At 40.0% G+C, this 17653-nt stretch overlaps 2 protein-coding genes across 3 annotated transcripts; both read left to right on the top strand.

Annotated features, from left to right (window-relative positions):
• The first annotated feature begins 1475 nt into the window (after nucleotides 1-1475).
• samtor (S-adenosylmethionine sensor upstream of mTORC1) lies at nucleotides 1476-11485 on the top strand. 2 transcript variants are annotated; one of them, XM_079604467.1, is made up of 6 exons: nucleotides 1476-1554; nucleotides 1702-2010; nucleotides 4256-4397; nucleotides 7808-7936; nucleotides 8033-8153; nucleotides 8601-11485. In XM_079604467.1, exons 2-6 carry the CDS (start codon nucleotides 1854-1856, stop codon nucleotides 9228-9230), a joined length of 1179 nt encoding a protein of 392 aa, XP_079460593.1. In that variant the 5' UTR covers nucleotides 1476-1554; nucleotides 1702-1853; the 3' UTR covers nucleotides 9231-11485. The 2 variants fall into 2 exon arrangements, with proteins under 2 accessions (XP_079460593.1, XP_079460594.1); XM_079604468.1 differs by lacking the exons at nucleotides 1476-1554; nucleotides 1702-2010 and adding an exon at nucleotides 3819-4157.
• A 975-nt stretch (nucleotides 11486-12460) lies between these two features.
• On the top strand, nucleotides 12461-16775 carry tmem168b (transmembrane protein 168b). Its single transcript, XM_079604354.1, has 4 exons — nucleotides 12461-13741; nucleotides 14805-14947; nucleotides 15062-15336; nucleotides 15834-16775. The coding sequence occupies exons 1-4, from the start codon at nucleotides 12605-12607 to the stop codon at nucleotides 16379-16381; spliced, it is 2103 nt and encodes a 700-aa protein (XP_079460480.1). The 5' UTR covers nucleotides 12461-12604; the 3' UTR covers nucleotides 16382-16775.
• The last annotated feature ends 878 nt before the right edge of the window (nucleotides 16776-17653 follow it).

The raw sequence follows: 17653 nt of genomic DNA, 5'->3' as shown, positions 1-17653 counted from the left end.
TTGCAAAATTTAAATAAGACGACATCTCTATTGCAAATGCAAACCCCTCCATCAACGCAACGTCATTGCCATATTGCCAAAGAGCTGCATGGACGGATCTGAACAGTTGCGATACACAGTGTGGACATCATTTTTGATCAGATTCCAAACGGATACAAAGATAATCGGATTTGGACTGACAAGTGTGAATGTAGCCATAGTTAACTACGTCAACATTTTAGCCATAGTCAACGCTATTTACACATGTGGCTGTTGCTGTACCTCTCTCAACCACAAACGCCTTCTTTCATCCGTTTTTTGCACTCTTCTCTTTAATTTTTGACAGTCTATAGAATGTTTTTCCCCGATGCAACCGATTAGTACAGACCAAAACTCGACCATTTTTCAGCAGCAATGATCAGCCAAATTTGCGAGTCTGTTTAGTTCAGTGGCATTGTTTAAGTTCAGTGCCTCCAAAATGGCCGACTTCTGGATTAATGACGTGTAGTGAAAACCCTATAAATCGTGTTCCGAGGGCAGGGTTAATGTATATTTTATATTTTTTTTCCCAGGATGGTAGGTGAAGGTACTGCCTTTTTCGCCTCTGATTGGCTAGAAGGGCTCTCCTCCGATTAGTTATTTGATTTGGCCGTGAAACGTCATCTCACGAAAAAGGCGTTACCTTCCCCTACCATCCTGGGGGGAAAAATTACGCAACCCGGGAGGAATGTCGTGTAGTCCCTACCAGCCCTTTGTTGTAGTCCTTAAAAAGCTATTTATTTAAAAGAAAAGATCTCCCTTTGCTTTGAACTTTTGAGCATTTTAATGCAGATGTGGTTTATGCTCAAACAGCAACATTACACACTAACTAAAGTTAGAAAAGGGAAATCATATTCAACCACCCCTTTAAAGATTAGTGACTGCATATTTATAAACTGAAACATTTTAGTCCCAAATTCATTGCATTGGGAGGAGTCTGCACAGCTGAGCTGGGAGACTATTACGGGATTATCACTCCCTCTAAATGGGATGGAAGCGCATGATGACATTTTCAAGAGGACACACAATGGCACTGTAGCTCAATTTTGCAAACGGTTCATGCATCATATACAATAACATACTCTGCTGATTTATGCTGAACATATCCTTGTACAAATAACCTGTGAGACACGACTTGAAAAATGCTGAAAAATAACTTCTGTGTCAAACTAATTCGGATTTCCATTAGGTTTGGTGAGGTTTATGCAGTAAGCCAGAGCTCTATGAGGTGAAACGTGACACAACACACAACTCATGTTCTCTCCACACAGGCAGTATGCAGTGTCAGAGCGTGCGTGAATGTGACCTTCCGATGTGAAATTAGAAAGAATTAGACAGACCTACATTACTTGGATTATTATTAGCAGTATATTTGTAGAAAAAGTCTACTATAGAGCAACGGAAAGCTGTATATTATGTAGCCTATATGCGAAGCTTTTTTCCTTTACATGTCAAACGTACAAAAAACGGAAAAGTTTTTCCTCTGCATCTTTCTTGTACAGACGACAACATTGTCAACGATTCCCGACCAACACGGTGGAGTTCATAATAATTAATAATAATAATATTATAAATAATATTTAAAAAAGTATTTTTAAATAAAAACTATACTAGCATAATTGTTATTAATATTCACAATAATAATAATCATATGTAAACTTTCATCAACCTTTCGGAGCACAGAGGCGTTACATGTTAGCGTGCACAGATTGGCCGTGCGCTTCCGTCACGTTCGCTGGAGAGGCGCAATCAGGCTGCGCGTTGTTGCGGTGTGTGCGTGCGTGCTGACGGTCGGACTGACGGAGCCGGTGCGCCGGTAGACAGTGTGCTGTACTATGGACCTGCGGAGCAGCGCTGAGACAGACCTGGATCTCTCCGAATACCACCCCGGCTCTGTCCCGACGGGGCTGCAGTCCAGGAAGCAGGAGCAGGAGAAGCTGTCGGGGTTGGTGAAGAGCGTGCACAGAAAACTCCGCAGGAAATACATTGAAGGTATTGGCTGAGAATGAGATGCGTAGCTGTGTAGCCTAGCCTAGATCCGTGTCTGTAGTCTGGCCTGAGCAGAGACGCGGATATTTAAACGCCTGGATTATAACCGTGACGCTACGAGAGCAAAAACGTTATTTTATTTTAAACTTGTGTTGCATCCCTGTTGACATGAACCGATTTTATACATGGCTCGTTTATGGCTGTGTCTGAAAACCTAGAGCTAACGTTACGTTACATACATAGACAGCATTCTGAAAACATTCGAATAGAACGTTCTGAACGCCCGTAAATAATACCGTTTAGGTATAACTTACGTATTGAAACTGTTCTGTCTGTCTGTCTGTCTGTCTGTCTGCAACACGACGTTAGACTAGTCAGCAAAAATTGTGCAGGGTCGTTCATCTGTTCCTGTTTTGCATGATGACTGTATTTGAAAGCAAGAATTTTTAATCCTCCTTCGTGGAGAAAAGGAGAAAAAAAAGCGTAATTCCTCAGTATGTTTCTTGAACATGTACAGCAGGTGTGTATGTACAGCAGGTGTGTATGATACATAATGGACACTTGACCTATTTTTAGTGTCTATCTGCTGGGGAAGGTATAAAAAGGCTTAATAAGTATAAATAGCATGGGGTTTTAAGAAAAACTTTTAACACTTGATTAAAGGACTATGCATTTAACTGTATGGGCCAGGAAGCAACAGATGAATTGCATTTAGGGAGAGATATGTTGTACCTGTTGTTAATATCAGTTTCAGTGTGACAATGCCACTGTTGTCATGAGTACTTATGGTGTAAATCTGGATTGTTGTTTTTTTAGTTGCTTAATCTAGCTTTTCCCCTCAGTTGGCATGTATAAACTTGTGACCCTTCTTTGCTATTTAATGCTTATTGCAAGAAAATGTCAGTATTACTCATATTTAATCACATTTTAAACTGTTTTGACATTAAAGTTTCTTTAACAGGTTTGTAAACATCGCAAACCCTTTAGAAAACGAATATAAAATTAAATTAATAATATATAGTTTGACCTCCCAAGAGGGTTTCTGAAGATTAAAGGGATGGTTCACCCAAACAAATTAAATTGTCGTTCAAAACCTGAATGACTTTCTTTTTTTTCTGTGGAACAAACGATATTCTGAATGTTTGTTACCATTGACTTCCATTAGTATGGCCACAAAAAAATGCTGAGACATTTATCAAACTATCTTCTTTTATGTTCCACAGAAGAAAGAAAGTCGGACAGGTTTGGAACATCATGAGGGTGAGCAAATGAGGACAGAATTTACATTTTTGGGTGAACAATCACTTTTGGCACCTCCTATTACTGACGATAAAAAATACCATTAAAAAATGCCATCTTTCTGGCCATATTTTGTAGCCAATTTGTGGAAAGTGCCTCCTACTATGTTTTCTAGTCAAGGCTCACTCCCTAAAAACGAATGCACGTTTCTGTGAAAATCTTTGTATTATTTATAGACTAGAAGTAATTGATTGTGAGGATATTGTTACATTTCATGTTCCTGTCTTATGCGATATTCAAAAAGGTTATCATGTCCATCATCAGGTTATGACGTAGGAGGAGATTATGAAATGTTATATTTTTGCCTGCAATCAGTTCCACAGGAAGCAGAACCCAATGTAGCGTACCACCACCTTTATACTATCTGACTTTAAATGTGTTGTTAAGTTTTTTTAATGAATCTTCCTCGGTTTCCCCCGAGAGGGATGAGCAGCGCTATAATTCCCACACACAGTAGTCCATTCACTAGACCCCGTGATGGGTTAATAAGGAAGGCGTGATCTGGTCTTCTTGGCATTGTACAGCAGTATTCATATGTAACGACGCTGCAGACTCTTATTCTCTGTAAATCTGATAAGGCTTGTATTTTCCACTCTGTCATGGGACAGCTCACTTTTTGTCAGTTCTTTCCCTCCAAAGGAGTTTTTTAGGGTAGTGGTTATTCTATTGTCATCGCCGTCATCAGCAAGTTTTCGAACTGAGTGTGAATCAGCACAAACACTTTGATGATACAGTACTTTTGAGCTTGGCGATGGAGTTTCTCTGAGTTGTTGAAGAAACCCGGACAGTGTTTTGTGAGCCGCTGGAGGCTAGGGTTTAGAGAAACCACTGACATCAGCTGACTTCAGAAAGTAGGCTTTGTAAGAATGTTTACACTAGTTGTGCTGTGCAGAACGATCAACCCTGTGGCATGACCGGACACTCCTCTGTTTTGTCTCTTTGAATGCAGTGGGAGATTTCGAGAAAATATGGCGCGAGCATTGTGAAGACGAGCAGACTCTCAGCGAGTATGCCATGGCCATGAAGAACCTGGCCGACAACCACTGGGCGAATAAATGCGAGGGCGAGGGACGCATCGAGTGGTGCCGCAGGTACGACTGTTGATGGTCATTGTTTTATGTTGAGAAACCGATGTGGTACTTTTTTAGGGCTTTTCACATTTGAAATAGTTAACCCTGGGTCATTCTTAACCCTGGTTTAACAGAATCCTGGGTTATCTTGCTAAACGTTTCACATTGCTCAGAATTTACCTGGGGTTAACTTTGAATACTGGGTATTCATAAGGCGACGTTTCACACTTAACATTCCTAAACCTTGAGTTAACATCCTTATTTGCATATTTGCGGTGTCAGTGTCTTTGATTGGATGAATGCAGTATGCGCCTTGTTTACATTAAGGCATTATGCATCCTTATATACTATATAGCCTTTTGCTGACTTTTCAAACGTTTTTCCAGAACTTTTTGTACTATTAAGGTGAGAATGAAACTGTCTCCACTACAATTGACGTGTTTTCCGTCACTATTTGACATTTTACTATTGAAAATTTAAACTGTTTTTACAACAAGCTGCGTTTTTGTGACGTTTTGGTTGTCGGTTGCTAAGCATCTAGTTGTAACATTCTAAAGGTACGTTCACGTAGCGTCCTTTGCGCTTAAGTTAGTTATTTTAAAAGTAAGTGCGCTCACATTAAAACGTTTCGACACGCTCGATTTACCAGGTACGTTTACGCCGCAGCGAGATGAAAAATTCTCAACTTTTAAGAATGACGCAAGTGCACCAACCAATCAGCTTCACCCTTTCCGTAACATCATTGAAAGCTCAGGCAAGATGGAGGAACACCCAAACACGTTTTTTCTCTCTTCTCCATAAATAAATCTAGTAGCAGAGGTTCTGCAAGGGATTTTCTGTCCTGGAAATCTATCCATTTATTTGCTGAAACTTCCTTGTCATCATGGTTTATAGTTGTTGAGACATCCCGAGCACTTTGGAGAGCAGTAGAAAGCAGCGCGGCCGGCGTGACATGTGAACAGCCCCTAACACTACATCGCATCATGATGTTTTATTAAAGGGGTCATGACATGAGAAACCAAATTTGCCTTGATCTTTTGGTATATAAGAGGTCTTTGTACCATTAAAACGTCCTGCAAGTTTCAAAGCTTAAGACGTCCTCCCCATTATAAACGAATCATTTATTTAATCAAGCTCTAAATACAGCTCGTTCTGGATCCATGGTAAGAAGTGACGTCACGGTACGAAGTGACGTACCAGCGTTTGCATATGACCGCCTCCGGCAAAAGACAACTACGCTTTAAGCGCAAGACAACTACGCTCATTTCGTCTCGTTGTCGCGCCCGCGCGCCGCGCGCCTCACAAGTGTACAGTCGACGGACAGCGAGTGGGTTTGTGTACAGGGAAATTACGATGCCACGCAGATGTGCTGTTCCTGGCTGTGGACAAACAACATCTTTGAATACGCTGCGAAAGATCCAGTCGTCAGGGAAAAATGGATGCACTTTATTTTTTGCGGACGTCTCAGTCACGGCAGTGTTAATTTAAGCGTTTGTTCTGAAGGATGACTGTTTTGAGAACAAATCCCAAAATGATGCTGGCTTTGCCAGAAAACTGTTGCTCAAAGATAAGTCCGTGTCGACTATTCTGGGCTCAACAACGACGACGCAAACTGTAAGTAATGTATTTAAAACTTTAAACTACTTTTTAAATACGCTGAATCCGCAATGTTCTGGCTGGGGGCGTTAATAATTGATGCATAGGCACTGACGTTAGCCAATCATAACAGTGGGCGTTAACACTGAACTCTTAAAGGGGAAACACCCCCAAAACAGACTGTTTGACTCAGAGGATGAGAAACAGGGTGGGAAAAGGTCATAAATCACTACATTTTAAAAGTTTTTTGTTAAAACAACTATAGTAATACTATAATTGCACCTAAGGGAACATAATAATAAAATAAAAAAACCCATGTCATGACCCCTTTAACAAGGTTTGGGAGGAGCACGTTCAGATAATTAACACAGATAATTAACACAAGTGGAGAGCACTCAGCAATCAATGGTGAGAGGTATATATATACACTCACCAGTCTCGCCTCATTCCATTGACAGTTTTTGCAGCATCCCTCCACCACCCCTTCTCCACGCTTCTAGTCCTAAACACTTACATACGGGGGGAGTACTCTGGGTTCGGGCCGAACTCTGAGCTCGGAGCCCTCCCTCCGGACAGAACGCCAAATACGCATTAAACCTTACCCCTTCAAATTATATGTAAGTGTGAACTCGTGAAACACTGTACACGTTTGACACAGCAATGCGGGGTTAACACTAGGGATGGCGAAAACGAAAAAAATTCTTGACCGACCACCGAGCCTCATTAGCCGGTTGAAACCGGTTAACCGATTAGTTTAAAATATGCTACGCTATTTGAAATAACAGCCATTTCGAGCCGCGCCTGCAATTTCGCAAATCTGTCGCATATCTCCGCCGCTCTGCCTCCCGCTCACACACACACACACACACACACACGGCGCCGGCGCCGCCCTTCCACTCACGTCACTTTTTTTTAAATCCCCAACAGCGTGAAACATGAGTCCCGCAAACGCGGCGCCGAGGAGCTTGTATGTAATCGGCGGACAAATGGCTCCTTAGTTTCGAAATGGTTTGGGCACAAGGTGATCGCGTTGAAAATAAAGGTGTTTGTCTAGCATTAGAAGCTCATTTGAAACATTGCCGCGGCTCATTTAAGAAAATGACAGCTCCGAACCGAAGAGACGCCGCTTTAGTTTGAGGTTGTGCTTAACAATAATAAAGAAAGACGATGATCATCATCACCTTATCTGTTACCACTGAAATGTAGCCTATTTGTAATGTATTTTCATATTTAAGCACTGTATCACACAAGTTTCAACTTACGTTACATCTGTGTCATTCTGTTTGGTGAAATGGTCCCACACACTACTCTTCTCTGCACGCTTCCTCCTGTCTGCCCTGACTCTCTAACCTCGAGTGTGTTAGCCTGTAGCCTTTACTTTTCCCAAACCTTGTGAGCGTGCGAACCCAAACGCTGTGACCTCGCGCCGAATGTTTTATATTGGTTTATTAAGTACAAACGGGCGAGTTATGAAAAATTGAGTGAGGGATTTGTTCACTTCACACAAAAAGATCTTGGAATGTGACGGCTAACTGTAGCGTTTAGTCCACTGTCTATAATAGACTAATTTAGAGATCACTTTTTTTTTTTAACCGACTACCAACAACTTTGATCGGTTAACGTTGATACGGTCAACCATCGGTCAAACGGTCATCGGTTAACATCCCTAGTTAACACAAGCTAAATCGGCGCTAACCCTGGGTAAAAAGTGACACTAAATTACAAGTGTGAAACGTTCTTTTACACAGGGTTAAAAGCGAAGTTTAGATTAACGATAACCCGGGGTTAAATGCAGTATGAAATGCCCTATTGTTGTTAAATCTCTCTTGCCACAGTGTTTGTCAGGAGTACTTCCAGGATGGAGGGATGAGGCGAGTGCTGGAGAAGGATGAGAAGAGCACTAAGCATGCCACAGCTGAAAATAACACATCTGCAAACTCTCTACCACAAGCGTCCTCTCCAAGGTGCTCTAGAATGACAATTTAATCACTGCAAATCCACAAAGATTTTCCACATGGCAACTAGTTCATTGACTAAATCAGCTTTTTATTTATGCTTAGTAACCGCTCAATGTTCCAGCTTGGGAGGATACGACTGTTGGATGTGGGCAGCTGTTTCAATCCCTTCCTGAAGTTTGATGAGTTTCTTACTGTCGGTATCGACATTGTGCCAGCAGTAGAGGTTTGTGTTCCTTGAAGTTATACGAGACCATAGACCTCTTTTTAACAAATTTGAATGGAACTATTGGACGGATGTTACGTCTGTCTAACACTCTCATCTCAACTTCTCATCAAATTAAATATGGCATCTACCCTAACTGAAAGTTTAGTGATTAAATTATTGGTTAAATTAAGTTTTCTCACACCGTATCTATACTGGATAGAGCGACCGTTAGATAGAGCGACCGTTGCAAATCCATTTGTTCTTTATATGTAGTACATCAGAAATAGAACAGGGCTACTGTTGGGAATTAGTCTGTTATTTTTTTTAATCTAACATGTATATGAAGAGTAGGTTTCTAAGAACTTACTCTTTACTAGATTTGTAAAAGATTATTTGCCCTAATTTGACCTGTAAAGCGAAATGTTCTGATTCTCCTTTCCCCATTTGTCCTTTTTATGGCTACAGAGTGTCTACAAATGCGACTTTCTTAACCTGCAGCTGCAGCAGCCTCTGCAACTGGCCAGCGACGCCTTGGATGCCTTCCTGCGGCATCTGCGTGGCCCCATCGACGCTTTACCTGCCCAGCTGTTTCACGTGGTAGTCTTCTCCCTGCTTCTCTCCTACTTCCCTTCACCCTATCAGCGCTGGCTCTGCTGCAAGAAAGCGCATGAACTCCTGACCTTGAACGGCCTCCTCCTCATCATCACCCCTGACTCCTCCCACCAGGGCCGGCATGCGCTTATGATGCGGAGCTGGCGAGTTGCGGTGGAGTCTCTGGGCTTCAAGCGCTACAAATACGTCAAGTTCTCCCACATGCACCTGATTGCTTTCCGCAAGGTGTCGTCCACCACCAGCAGCGACCTGGTCAGCCGCAACTACCCGGAGATGCTTTACATCCCGCAGGACTTTAACACGATCGATGAGGAGGGATTCACAGATTGCTACGAGCCTCCGCGCTCTGATTTCGAGGACGACATGTTGGCGTGTAGCTTCGGGGAACTGCCGGACACACCATACGATTCGGACTCGGGCGAGAGCCAGAGCAGCTCGGCGCCCTTCCACGAGCTGGAAGACTCCATTTTGCTCCAGAGCTGAACTTGTTTACTTCCCTTCTTGATATTTAGTACCCTACCATCATGCTGCCAAAATTGCTCTGCTGTTTGTGTACTCGACCCCTTTTTAAGCAGCAAAAGTTTGCACAGAGTGAATGAGGACGTTTAAGTGGGCGTTGATTTTTAAGAGCGTGCAAGACATCCCTTTGAACATAAATATACACACTAAAAACTAAGAAATAGAAGTGATTTGGTTTTGTAACACAAGCAGCTGCGTGATATCAGGTTGAGGAAGATTTAGCTCCCCCACTTCGGCTGTTTTCACACTCAGAATGACCGTCAACTAGACAAACCTTTACGAGCTAGCATAAGTTACAACTTAGGCGTAGTTACCGGAGTCATACCTTTTGGCCGGAGTTACTATACTGTGTTATTCTTTTTCAGTTGTATTTCTTGAAGGGATAGTTCCGGCAAAATCGAAACTACTCATTCTCGTTTTGTTCCAAACCCATGACTTTCTGTCTTCTGTAAAATAGTTTTTTCGAAAAATGCCGTAATGTTATTATGTCCATACAATGAATGTGTTTTGGACCCCATTGACTCTTATTGTAAAGACAAAAACAGTTCTTTAACGTTAAAGTAACGGAAGTCATACAGGTTTGGAACAACGTCATGATGAGTAAATGACAACAAAAAAAATTGTGAACTAACCCTTTAATGGTTTGATTCTCAGCAAGTTTCCATTGGACATTTTGGATGGAGATTTCAGCCTCTGTTCAACCAACTTTTTGGAATAGCCTTTATCAATGATATTTGTAGCATTTTAAGTGTCTGCAGAACTTGTGCGTGTTTGGTTATGTGACGTTGTAACTGTGAATGTGGATTTCTCGCTTCAACAAGGTACAAATCAAGCGAAGTAGTTGTAGATTTTCAGAACAAACAATCTTACAGGTGACCAGATTGGATGCATGTGTTGTGGTAAGGTAACATGTATCTAATCTTGCGATCAAACCGCTATTATAACCAGTACTATCCAATAACTTGTCAGTAGTATGTAGTGTGGAACAGATTAGAGTTTTGTGCATTTTGCCATAATGTGACTTTGAGTAGGATGATTGTTTACTCTTGACTGTTTACTCTCGAAACCTTCAGTTGCTTTAAATCTACTTTCTGTATTGTAATCTAGTGTATATGTAATTGAGTTCTTCAGTATATTATTTTAGCTTCCCACTTTCAATTATAAAATAGAACCTTTAAGGTACAAAAGTTTGGAAAGTACTTTGCCAAATGTTTCACAAACAGTTTATTTGAAGTACTATCAAAAGATTGTTGCGTATCACTGTATGTATTTAGCTCCTGTGTTTGTAATTGCAGAATTTGCAGCTTTTTTATTCACTCCAGGTTCTTAAAAAACACTATATTAAATGTCCAAGCACATATTTGCACGTTTTTCGATTACACCCTCCATAGGGTTGGCAAAATATCGAGATTGGCATCAGCACTTCATTAGAATAGCAATATGTTCATAATCATAAACGGTCAAAAATGCCCCGTATCACTATAACCTGGTAGTTAAGTAACTGATATTAGGCACTGTTTTCTATTGTATTAATGTGGTAACCGGATGATATGAGAATATGCTGTGATGATTGTTTACTCCTGAAGGAGTGTGTGATGAGATGTACATTGGGGTTCTGTTGAAGCATCTATGTGCAGTGTTGGTGTTGGGCACTTTAAATAAGGGGTGCCAAATATACGTGTGGAAGTATTTTAAACGGTGAATGAATTCAGTGTGTGATCTTTCAGGGTAACAGAAAAAAAAAAATCCTCCTCAAGGTGCCTTCAAACCCAAATTGTATTTTTGCATTTGTGATTATATGGAATGGATGCAAGAACAGGCTACTGATTGTCATTTGAAAGTAAGCTAATTTTCTGTCCCACAATAAACACAGTACATACTTTCAGCGAATTAACCAGCTCCTAGATAAATGACTAACAAAACTGCCCTATTAGCAATAGCATTTAAAGGTGTTCTTTAGTCTGTACTCAATTTATAAGTCTGAGAAAAAATATTTTAAAACTATTGAAAAAAAAAAAGAGCTTTGTATTAAAATGTTTTTTTGGTGGTGTGTTCAAACATTCACATATCAAACATATTTGTCTTCCCCAGGCTTTAATCCACTGTTTGCATGATTGATTTTCTTTATCAGTGTTAAGATGGTTGACTCCCACAGGAACGGTCTGTTTGTGAGAACTATTGTCATTCATCTTTTATAAATAAAGGTTTTTGTTACCTTCTCTCTGGTCTTTCATTTGCAGCAGGTTGCTTTAAATACTTTTCAGCTATTCATGTAGGATCATATGCATTTGATTTCTGACAGAATACATTTTATAATTGATCTATTGTAGTCCGATTTCATTCCAGTTCTCAAAAATCCATTTGTCATTATCAAATAAGTTACACTTCAGCTCAAAAGTTAGATGTCAGTACGAAAAAAAAAAAAGAAAAAAAAAAAAAAAAGTCATTTGTAATCATTCTTACAAAAGATTGTTTATTTCAAATAAATGGTGTTCTTGCTATTTTTTTAATCAGAGAAACCTGAAGAGTAACAGTTAGCATATTTTTCAAAGAATCATTAAGCAAAACTGATATCAACTGATAATAATAATAAGAAATGTTTCTTGAGCAGCATATCAGAATGATTTCTGAAAGATCACGTGATACTTCATTCACCCTCGTTTCACTGCGAGGATAATGGACACTTTTGTCCTTTCAGGGATTCCGTAGCTGCTTAATACCGATGTGCAAATATGGCGGACACTGGATGAAGTTTTGACGATGGTTCGAGGATATTTTGCGACAAATTACCAGTATCAGTTGTTTTTCTGGTAACGATTATAACCAATGACTTGCACATCTGCTGTCGTATTTATGTAGCTTTGATTTAATCGCTTTTACTCTCTTCGTGTAGAGAAACAACACATTCAGGCAACTTTCTGATGCCGGTAAATAGACTGGAATCTGCTCGGCTAATTCAGACTGACAGCACATTAAAACTGTTCTGCTCTTATATTTATTTTATTTTATAACCTTCAACCAGTTTAACATTGTCACATCTATTTCACGTCTTAATTTTAGTCATCATAACATGACCTTGAGTTGAATAGCTCGGTTTATTCAGCAGTAACGTTAACAGGTGAATATATTGACAACTCACTGTTTAACTGTAAATGCTAACTCTGACGCTTGCGTTAAAATGTCTCGATTTAGTACCTCAAATCCACACTACAACATGTTCTTACATTCTTTTTGATGAATGGTAATGCCACTAATAATTTTTTGCTATTGTGGCGTATAACTTACGTCACTCGCGACGCTAGTTTTTCTGTGGTTGTGCGAGTTTTAACTCTGCAGCGATGTGCAAGCTGTTCAAGTATTGCTTGAGCCACTTCCTTTACGCTGCGATGACCCAGCTGGATGAAGCCAACAAAGGGGTCAGCACATGGTCATCTATCCGTTACCTCGGTTATCTGTCCAGTCTGAGCTCCCTAGTGGCCATTTGCCTGGGGATTTATGTACAATGGGAGAAAACCGCAGACACTATCATCTTGGTCATTTTTATTTTGGGCCTCTTTGTTCTTGGGATTGCCTGCATTCTCCACTATTATTTCGGCATGGAGAGCGTCAGCCTCTTTCTGTTGCATCTGTGGTTTGGTTTCCTTCTTGGTTTACTGTGCTTCATCAGTGTCCCGTCCAAAGAGCTCGATATCAAGGAACAGGTGGCGAACTATATGTTAATAGCGAGCATGGTTATACGAATCCTTTGGGCTTTGGTTGAAAGGATGTGCGGTTATACACGACATCAACCCGCTTTCCTCACCTCAAGGGAAGCTCTGGAGCTCACAGGCTTCGCTGTTGCCAGCACGACCCTGGTCGGCAACAAATCCATAAGCCTTGTAGTCCTGACACTCGCTTTGGCCGCTGTAATCGTGGACTTGCGCATGAAGTCCTTCTTGGCCTTCCTAAACCTGACCTGCTTCTCTGGGATCGCTGCATTCTTCTTCGAGGAGACTTTAGGAATGTTCACCAACCCCTTCGCCTTGTCTTGCTTCTTCAGCCGCCTCGTCTGCGACCCGTTCCTGGACGTCTACTTCAGTGGACTTTCGGTGACCGAACGCTGGTCACCACTCCTGTCGAAAAGAGGCCTGTGGAGACACTTAACTCTTCTTCCTCTGGTTGTCGTGGAGGTGATGTTTCTGGTCATGGCCGCTCTGAAGATGAGAGATCTGGATCGGTGGTACCTGCTCATCCCGGGTCTCTCAGCATTCACTATTTTCTGGATCATCTGCCACCTGGTTTTCCTCGTCACGCTGTGGGGTTTTCACAGTAAGCTTAGTGACTGTCAGAGGATGTGCGGGGCGCACACCTCAGAGGCTGGAGAACTGGACAGGGTCATGGCGTCTAAGGGGATGCGACACTTCTGCCTCATCTCAAAACGCCTTGTGCTCTTCAGCCTGATGTCCACCATCATACTGGGAGCTCTGGGTTGGCAGGTAATATTTGCTGTGAAAATCTTTTAAAAATGTATGTGCCAAGTTCTCAGAAATGTAGTTCTTGTATTCATGTTGGTTTCATATGTTTTTTAACATCTCTTGAAAATTGTATTAAAAAAAGTCATATAATGCCTCTAATTTTCCTTACACCTTGAATGCATGTGAGTGAAGCTCGTTACTTTCAGTAGTTTTACAAGTATTTGAAGGTACATATAAATAATTTTTATATATTATTATTTAAATATAAAAATGTATAAATCATTATTTAATAAATATCATACATTCTTTTTGCAAGTGACAAATCACACCACATGACATTGATCTATAAGAGTCTACAAGAGAATCAATTATTAATAAGTGGTAATGCAATTTTGTTAGATATTTTATTTCTAAGAAAGAAGATTTAGCAAAACTACTTTTAAATTTTGGAATCAAAGTAATTTGTAACTTTAAAAAATTCATTTTAATTCAGAAACTAAAAACAAGCTTATCTTAAAAGAGTCTTAAATAATACAGTAAAAACTGTGATATTGTGAAAAAAAATTACAATTTAAAATAACTGTTTTCTGTTTTAAAATATTTCATAATGTAATTTATTCATGTGATGCAAAGCTGAATTTTCAGGATAATTATTCCAGTCTTCAGTGTCGCATAATCCTTCAGAAATCATTCAATATATAGATTTGCTGCTCAAGAAACATTTACTATTATTATTATAGTCAATTTTGAAAATATTTCTGCTGAAAATAGAAATTTTATATGACTTTTAACCAATTGAATGCGTCATTGTTGAATAAAAGTATTACAATTCTTATTAAGAATAAAAGTAGTAAAACAATCTTCCTGACCTCAAACTTTTGATTTGTATTTTTAATAAGTTAATAGATCTCGAAAAAAAGGGCAATGTGTCATTAACCCATTTCAGTAGACATTCAGGCATATATTCAGTGGCTCTTAGTGCGTCATACTGCAAAACATTTAGTAAGTTTGCTTGGTCAAAATATCTGCCTTAAAATGATTTTCTTTGGAAGTCTTAAATGTACTTTTTTCCCCTCTCCTACAGCCGTCCAACAGTCTGTTTATTGCCTTGTTTCTGCTGGTCCTGCCTCTTGAGTCACTAGCCCACGGCCTCTTCCATGAGCTGGGAAACAGTCTTGGTGGAACCTGTGTCGGTTATGCTGTGGTGATTCCTACCAACTATTGCAGGTACTGGATACATACACACTGACATCTCAGTAACTCGAATACTTCTGGTACTTCATTACTCAGTAACTTGCACAGAGGGTCAGTGTTTTACCTCGTCCTCTCTTTCTCTCTCAGCCCAGATGGTCAGCCCACACTCCTGCCCCCGGCGCATGTGCAGGAGCTCAACTTGCGATCCACGGGGATGCTGAACAACGTGCAACGCTTCTTCTCTCATCACATGATCGAGACCTACGGTTGTGATTACTCCACGAGCGGCTTGAGTCTGGAAGCCCTGCAAGCCAAGCTCCGCATATTCATGGAGGCGCACACGGCTGACGGCCCACGACACGACACCTACGTGCTCTATTATAGTGGCCACACGCACCGCAGTGGAGAGTGGGCTCTAGCAGGTGGGACGATCACTTTTTACCTGTAGAAACAGACATCTGGGTGAATCTCACAAGCTGTAGTCCACTTCTTTATTTTTTTTTATTTTTTTTATTATATCTAATTTTGACCATTTTAATATATATTTTTTTTATCAAGGTCTCTTTTATTTTCAAATATAACAAACAAAAGATATACAATTCACACATGAAATAGTCAAGTCTAGTTCCTGTCCATACAAACAGACAAAACAACTCCCCAGTGCATATATATATATGTGTGTGTGTGTGTGTGTGTGTGTGTGTGTGAGAGAGAGAGATACACAGATCATGTTATTTTCTTTGGATTTTGTTGAGAAATATGATGTGGATGTTGATTTGACATTAACTCACTTATTAGTAAAATTTGCAAACTATTTACATCAAATATATACATTCAAAAAGATAATATGCATATGGAGTTCAGCCAAACTCTGATGACATCGTAAAAACATTTTCTTTTTTCCTTTTTATATAATCAGGTGGCGACGTTTTGCGTCTAGATGAGATTGTGCAGCTTTGGAGGGAGAAGAACGCCGGATCCTGTTCCCGCCTGATCATTATTCTCGACACCGACAACTCACTCCCCTGGGTGAAGGAGGTGCAGAAAATCGAGGGACTTTATGTTGCGGTTCAAGGGGCAGTGCTCTCTAGTCCCACAGACCTGGAGATCCAGGACACGCCTCAGCTCGGGGACTTCACCTGTCAGTGGGTCGATTTTAACTGCAACCCTGACAGCATTGTTCGGTGGTCCAATCGTGGGCGGTCCGTTCGAGCGTCCTATGGCATCTCCAGACTCTGGAGTGACTACAAGCTTCACCTGCCGTCTGATAGCGACGTCACCAGACACTGGAGACTCTACTTCCCTCGCTTGACTTACCCTGTGGTCCAGCTTGCCCACTGGTGTGGCGGATTGAACCTGTTTTGGGTTTGCGGTTACTGTGTTCGGCTGCTCCGAAGGATCAAACTCACATGGTTCCCGCCTGCGGTGCTTGATACGGGCCAGGGTTTCAAGCTGGTTAAATCGTAAAACGGGACTGAGAGTGTGACGGTACTGTAAGCAGACATGGTCAGGTGACGCTCGCCTACGGCAGCTTTAAGTTGTATGGACCAGAGCAGCAATTTATAAAATCTCAGGTGTGAAAAGACTCTGTGTGTGTTTGTGAGGGTAAGAATAGCTAAAAATTGGCCAACGTAATTTACAATGTCACTTTGGTTTCTAAACAAATTCATCAGTCTGCAAGGGTGAAACTAATCATGTCTGGGTCATAGATCATCTCATAATCAAAAGGTAGACGGACATAAGATATTATATTTTGCATAAAGAAATACTTTTAAATTAATTGTCATTAAAAAGACTTTTAGGTCATTACCGAACTGAAAAAATTTAATTATTGTAATTTGAAAAATTCCTCGTCAATGTGAAAATGAAAAAAAAATATATATTATATAAAAAAATATACAACCTACACAATTTTATTACAGTAATAAAAAATAATATAACATGAAAATGACAAATGAAAAATGTCACTGCCATAATGCAATTTTTTTATATATAATGCAAATTATTTAAAATGTATTTCAAATAGTCTATATTATATTACTTACAATTATTCAACATAAGATTTTTTACAGGAAAAAATGCAATGAGAATTATTACAAAACAAAACTTAATTTCTATCCTTAATTTCCATGAAACTAATACAAAAATGAATGATCCTAAAATAGGCTTTATTTTCTTTATGCAAAATTATAATTTCCTTTTGATAATGGGGTTAAGTTTGACCTAGAGATGCTTTTTATGAGATCCACATATTCTTATATGCAATACGTTACTGACTGTCTTAACATTATTGCACACACTAACCGTTTCAGCTGTTACAGCTTTAATCTAACTGTATTCTTTTAACTCCCACTGCCATTGTATCACTTCTCATTATAACTTGTTTTCAAGACTATTAGCTTTAACATCTAAATTCTGAATGTATCAGCACTGAACAGTTGAATGCAGCGTTTGTAAAGCCTATGGAAGAGTGCCTCTTAACTGCACTAGACAAAGCACAGCCTTATATTTGGCGTCGATACAAGGGACGTAGTGTGCGTTTAACACTAACCCACGCATTCAGATCTGTCTATTGGAGAAGTGTATTTGTATTGATGTATTTGTTTATACAAAACAAGATTTTCTACTGCCTATGAATTGAAAAATTTATATTTTGTATACTTTGGTTGGTCTCATTTAGTTAATTATATTTTTGTCATTTGACTAATATTGTGTGTTGCTAGCATTTATAGCAGTTCT

This window comes from Phoxinus phoxinus, assembly GCF_949152265.1.
Source record: "Phoxinus phoxinus genome assembly, chromosome: 25".
NCBI classification, from domain to species: Eukaryota; Metazoa; Chordata; class Actinopteri; order Cypriniformes; family Leuciscidae; genus Phoxinus; species Phoxinus phoxinus.
This window is presented reverse-complemented; position numbering and strand designations above follow the sequence as displayed.

What these genes read in the sequence shown, in the direction of transcription:
- samtor (XM_079604467.1), top strand. Translation starts at nt 1,854, where the DNA reads ATGGACCTGCGGAGCAGCGCTGAGACAGACCTGGATCTCTCCGAATAC. An exon ending in CCACAAGCGTCCTCTCCAAG is followed by an intron (nt 7,937 to 8,032) that starts GTGCTCTAGAAT and finishes ATTTATGCTTAG; the next exon opens with TAACCGCTCAATGTTCCAGC. An exon ending in ACATTGTGCCAGCAGTAGAG is followed by an intron (nt 8,154 to 8,600) that starts GTTTGTGTTCCT and finishes TTATGGCTACAG; the next exon opens with AGTGTCTACAAATGCGACTT.
- tmem168b (XM_079604354.1), top strand. Translation starts at nt 12,605, where the DNA reads ATGTGCAAGCTGTTCAAGTATTGCTTGAGCCACTTCCTTTACGCTGCG. An exon ending in ATTCCTACCAACTATTGCAG is followed by an intron (nt 14,948 to 15,061) that starts GTACTGGATACA and finishes TTTCTCTCTCAG; the next exon opens with CCCAGATGGTCAGCCCACAC. An exon ending in TGGAGAGTGGGCTCTAGCAG is followed by an intron (nt 15,337 to 15,833) that starts GTGGGACGATCA and finishes TTATATAATCAG; the next exon opens with GTGGCGACGTTTTGCGTCTA.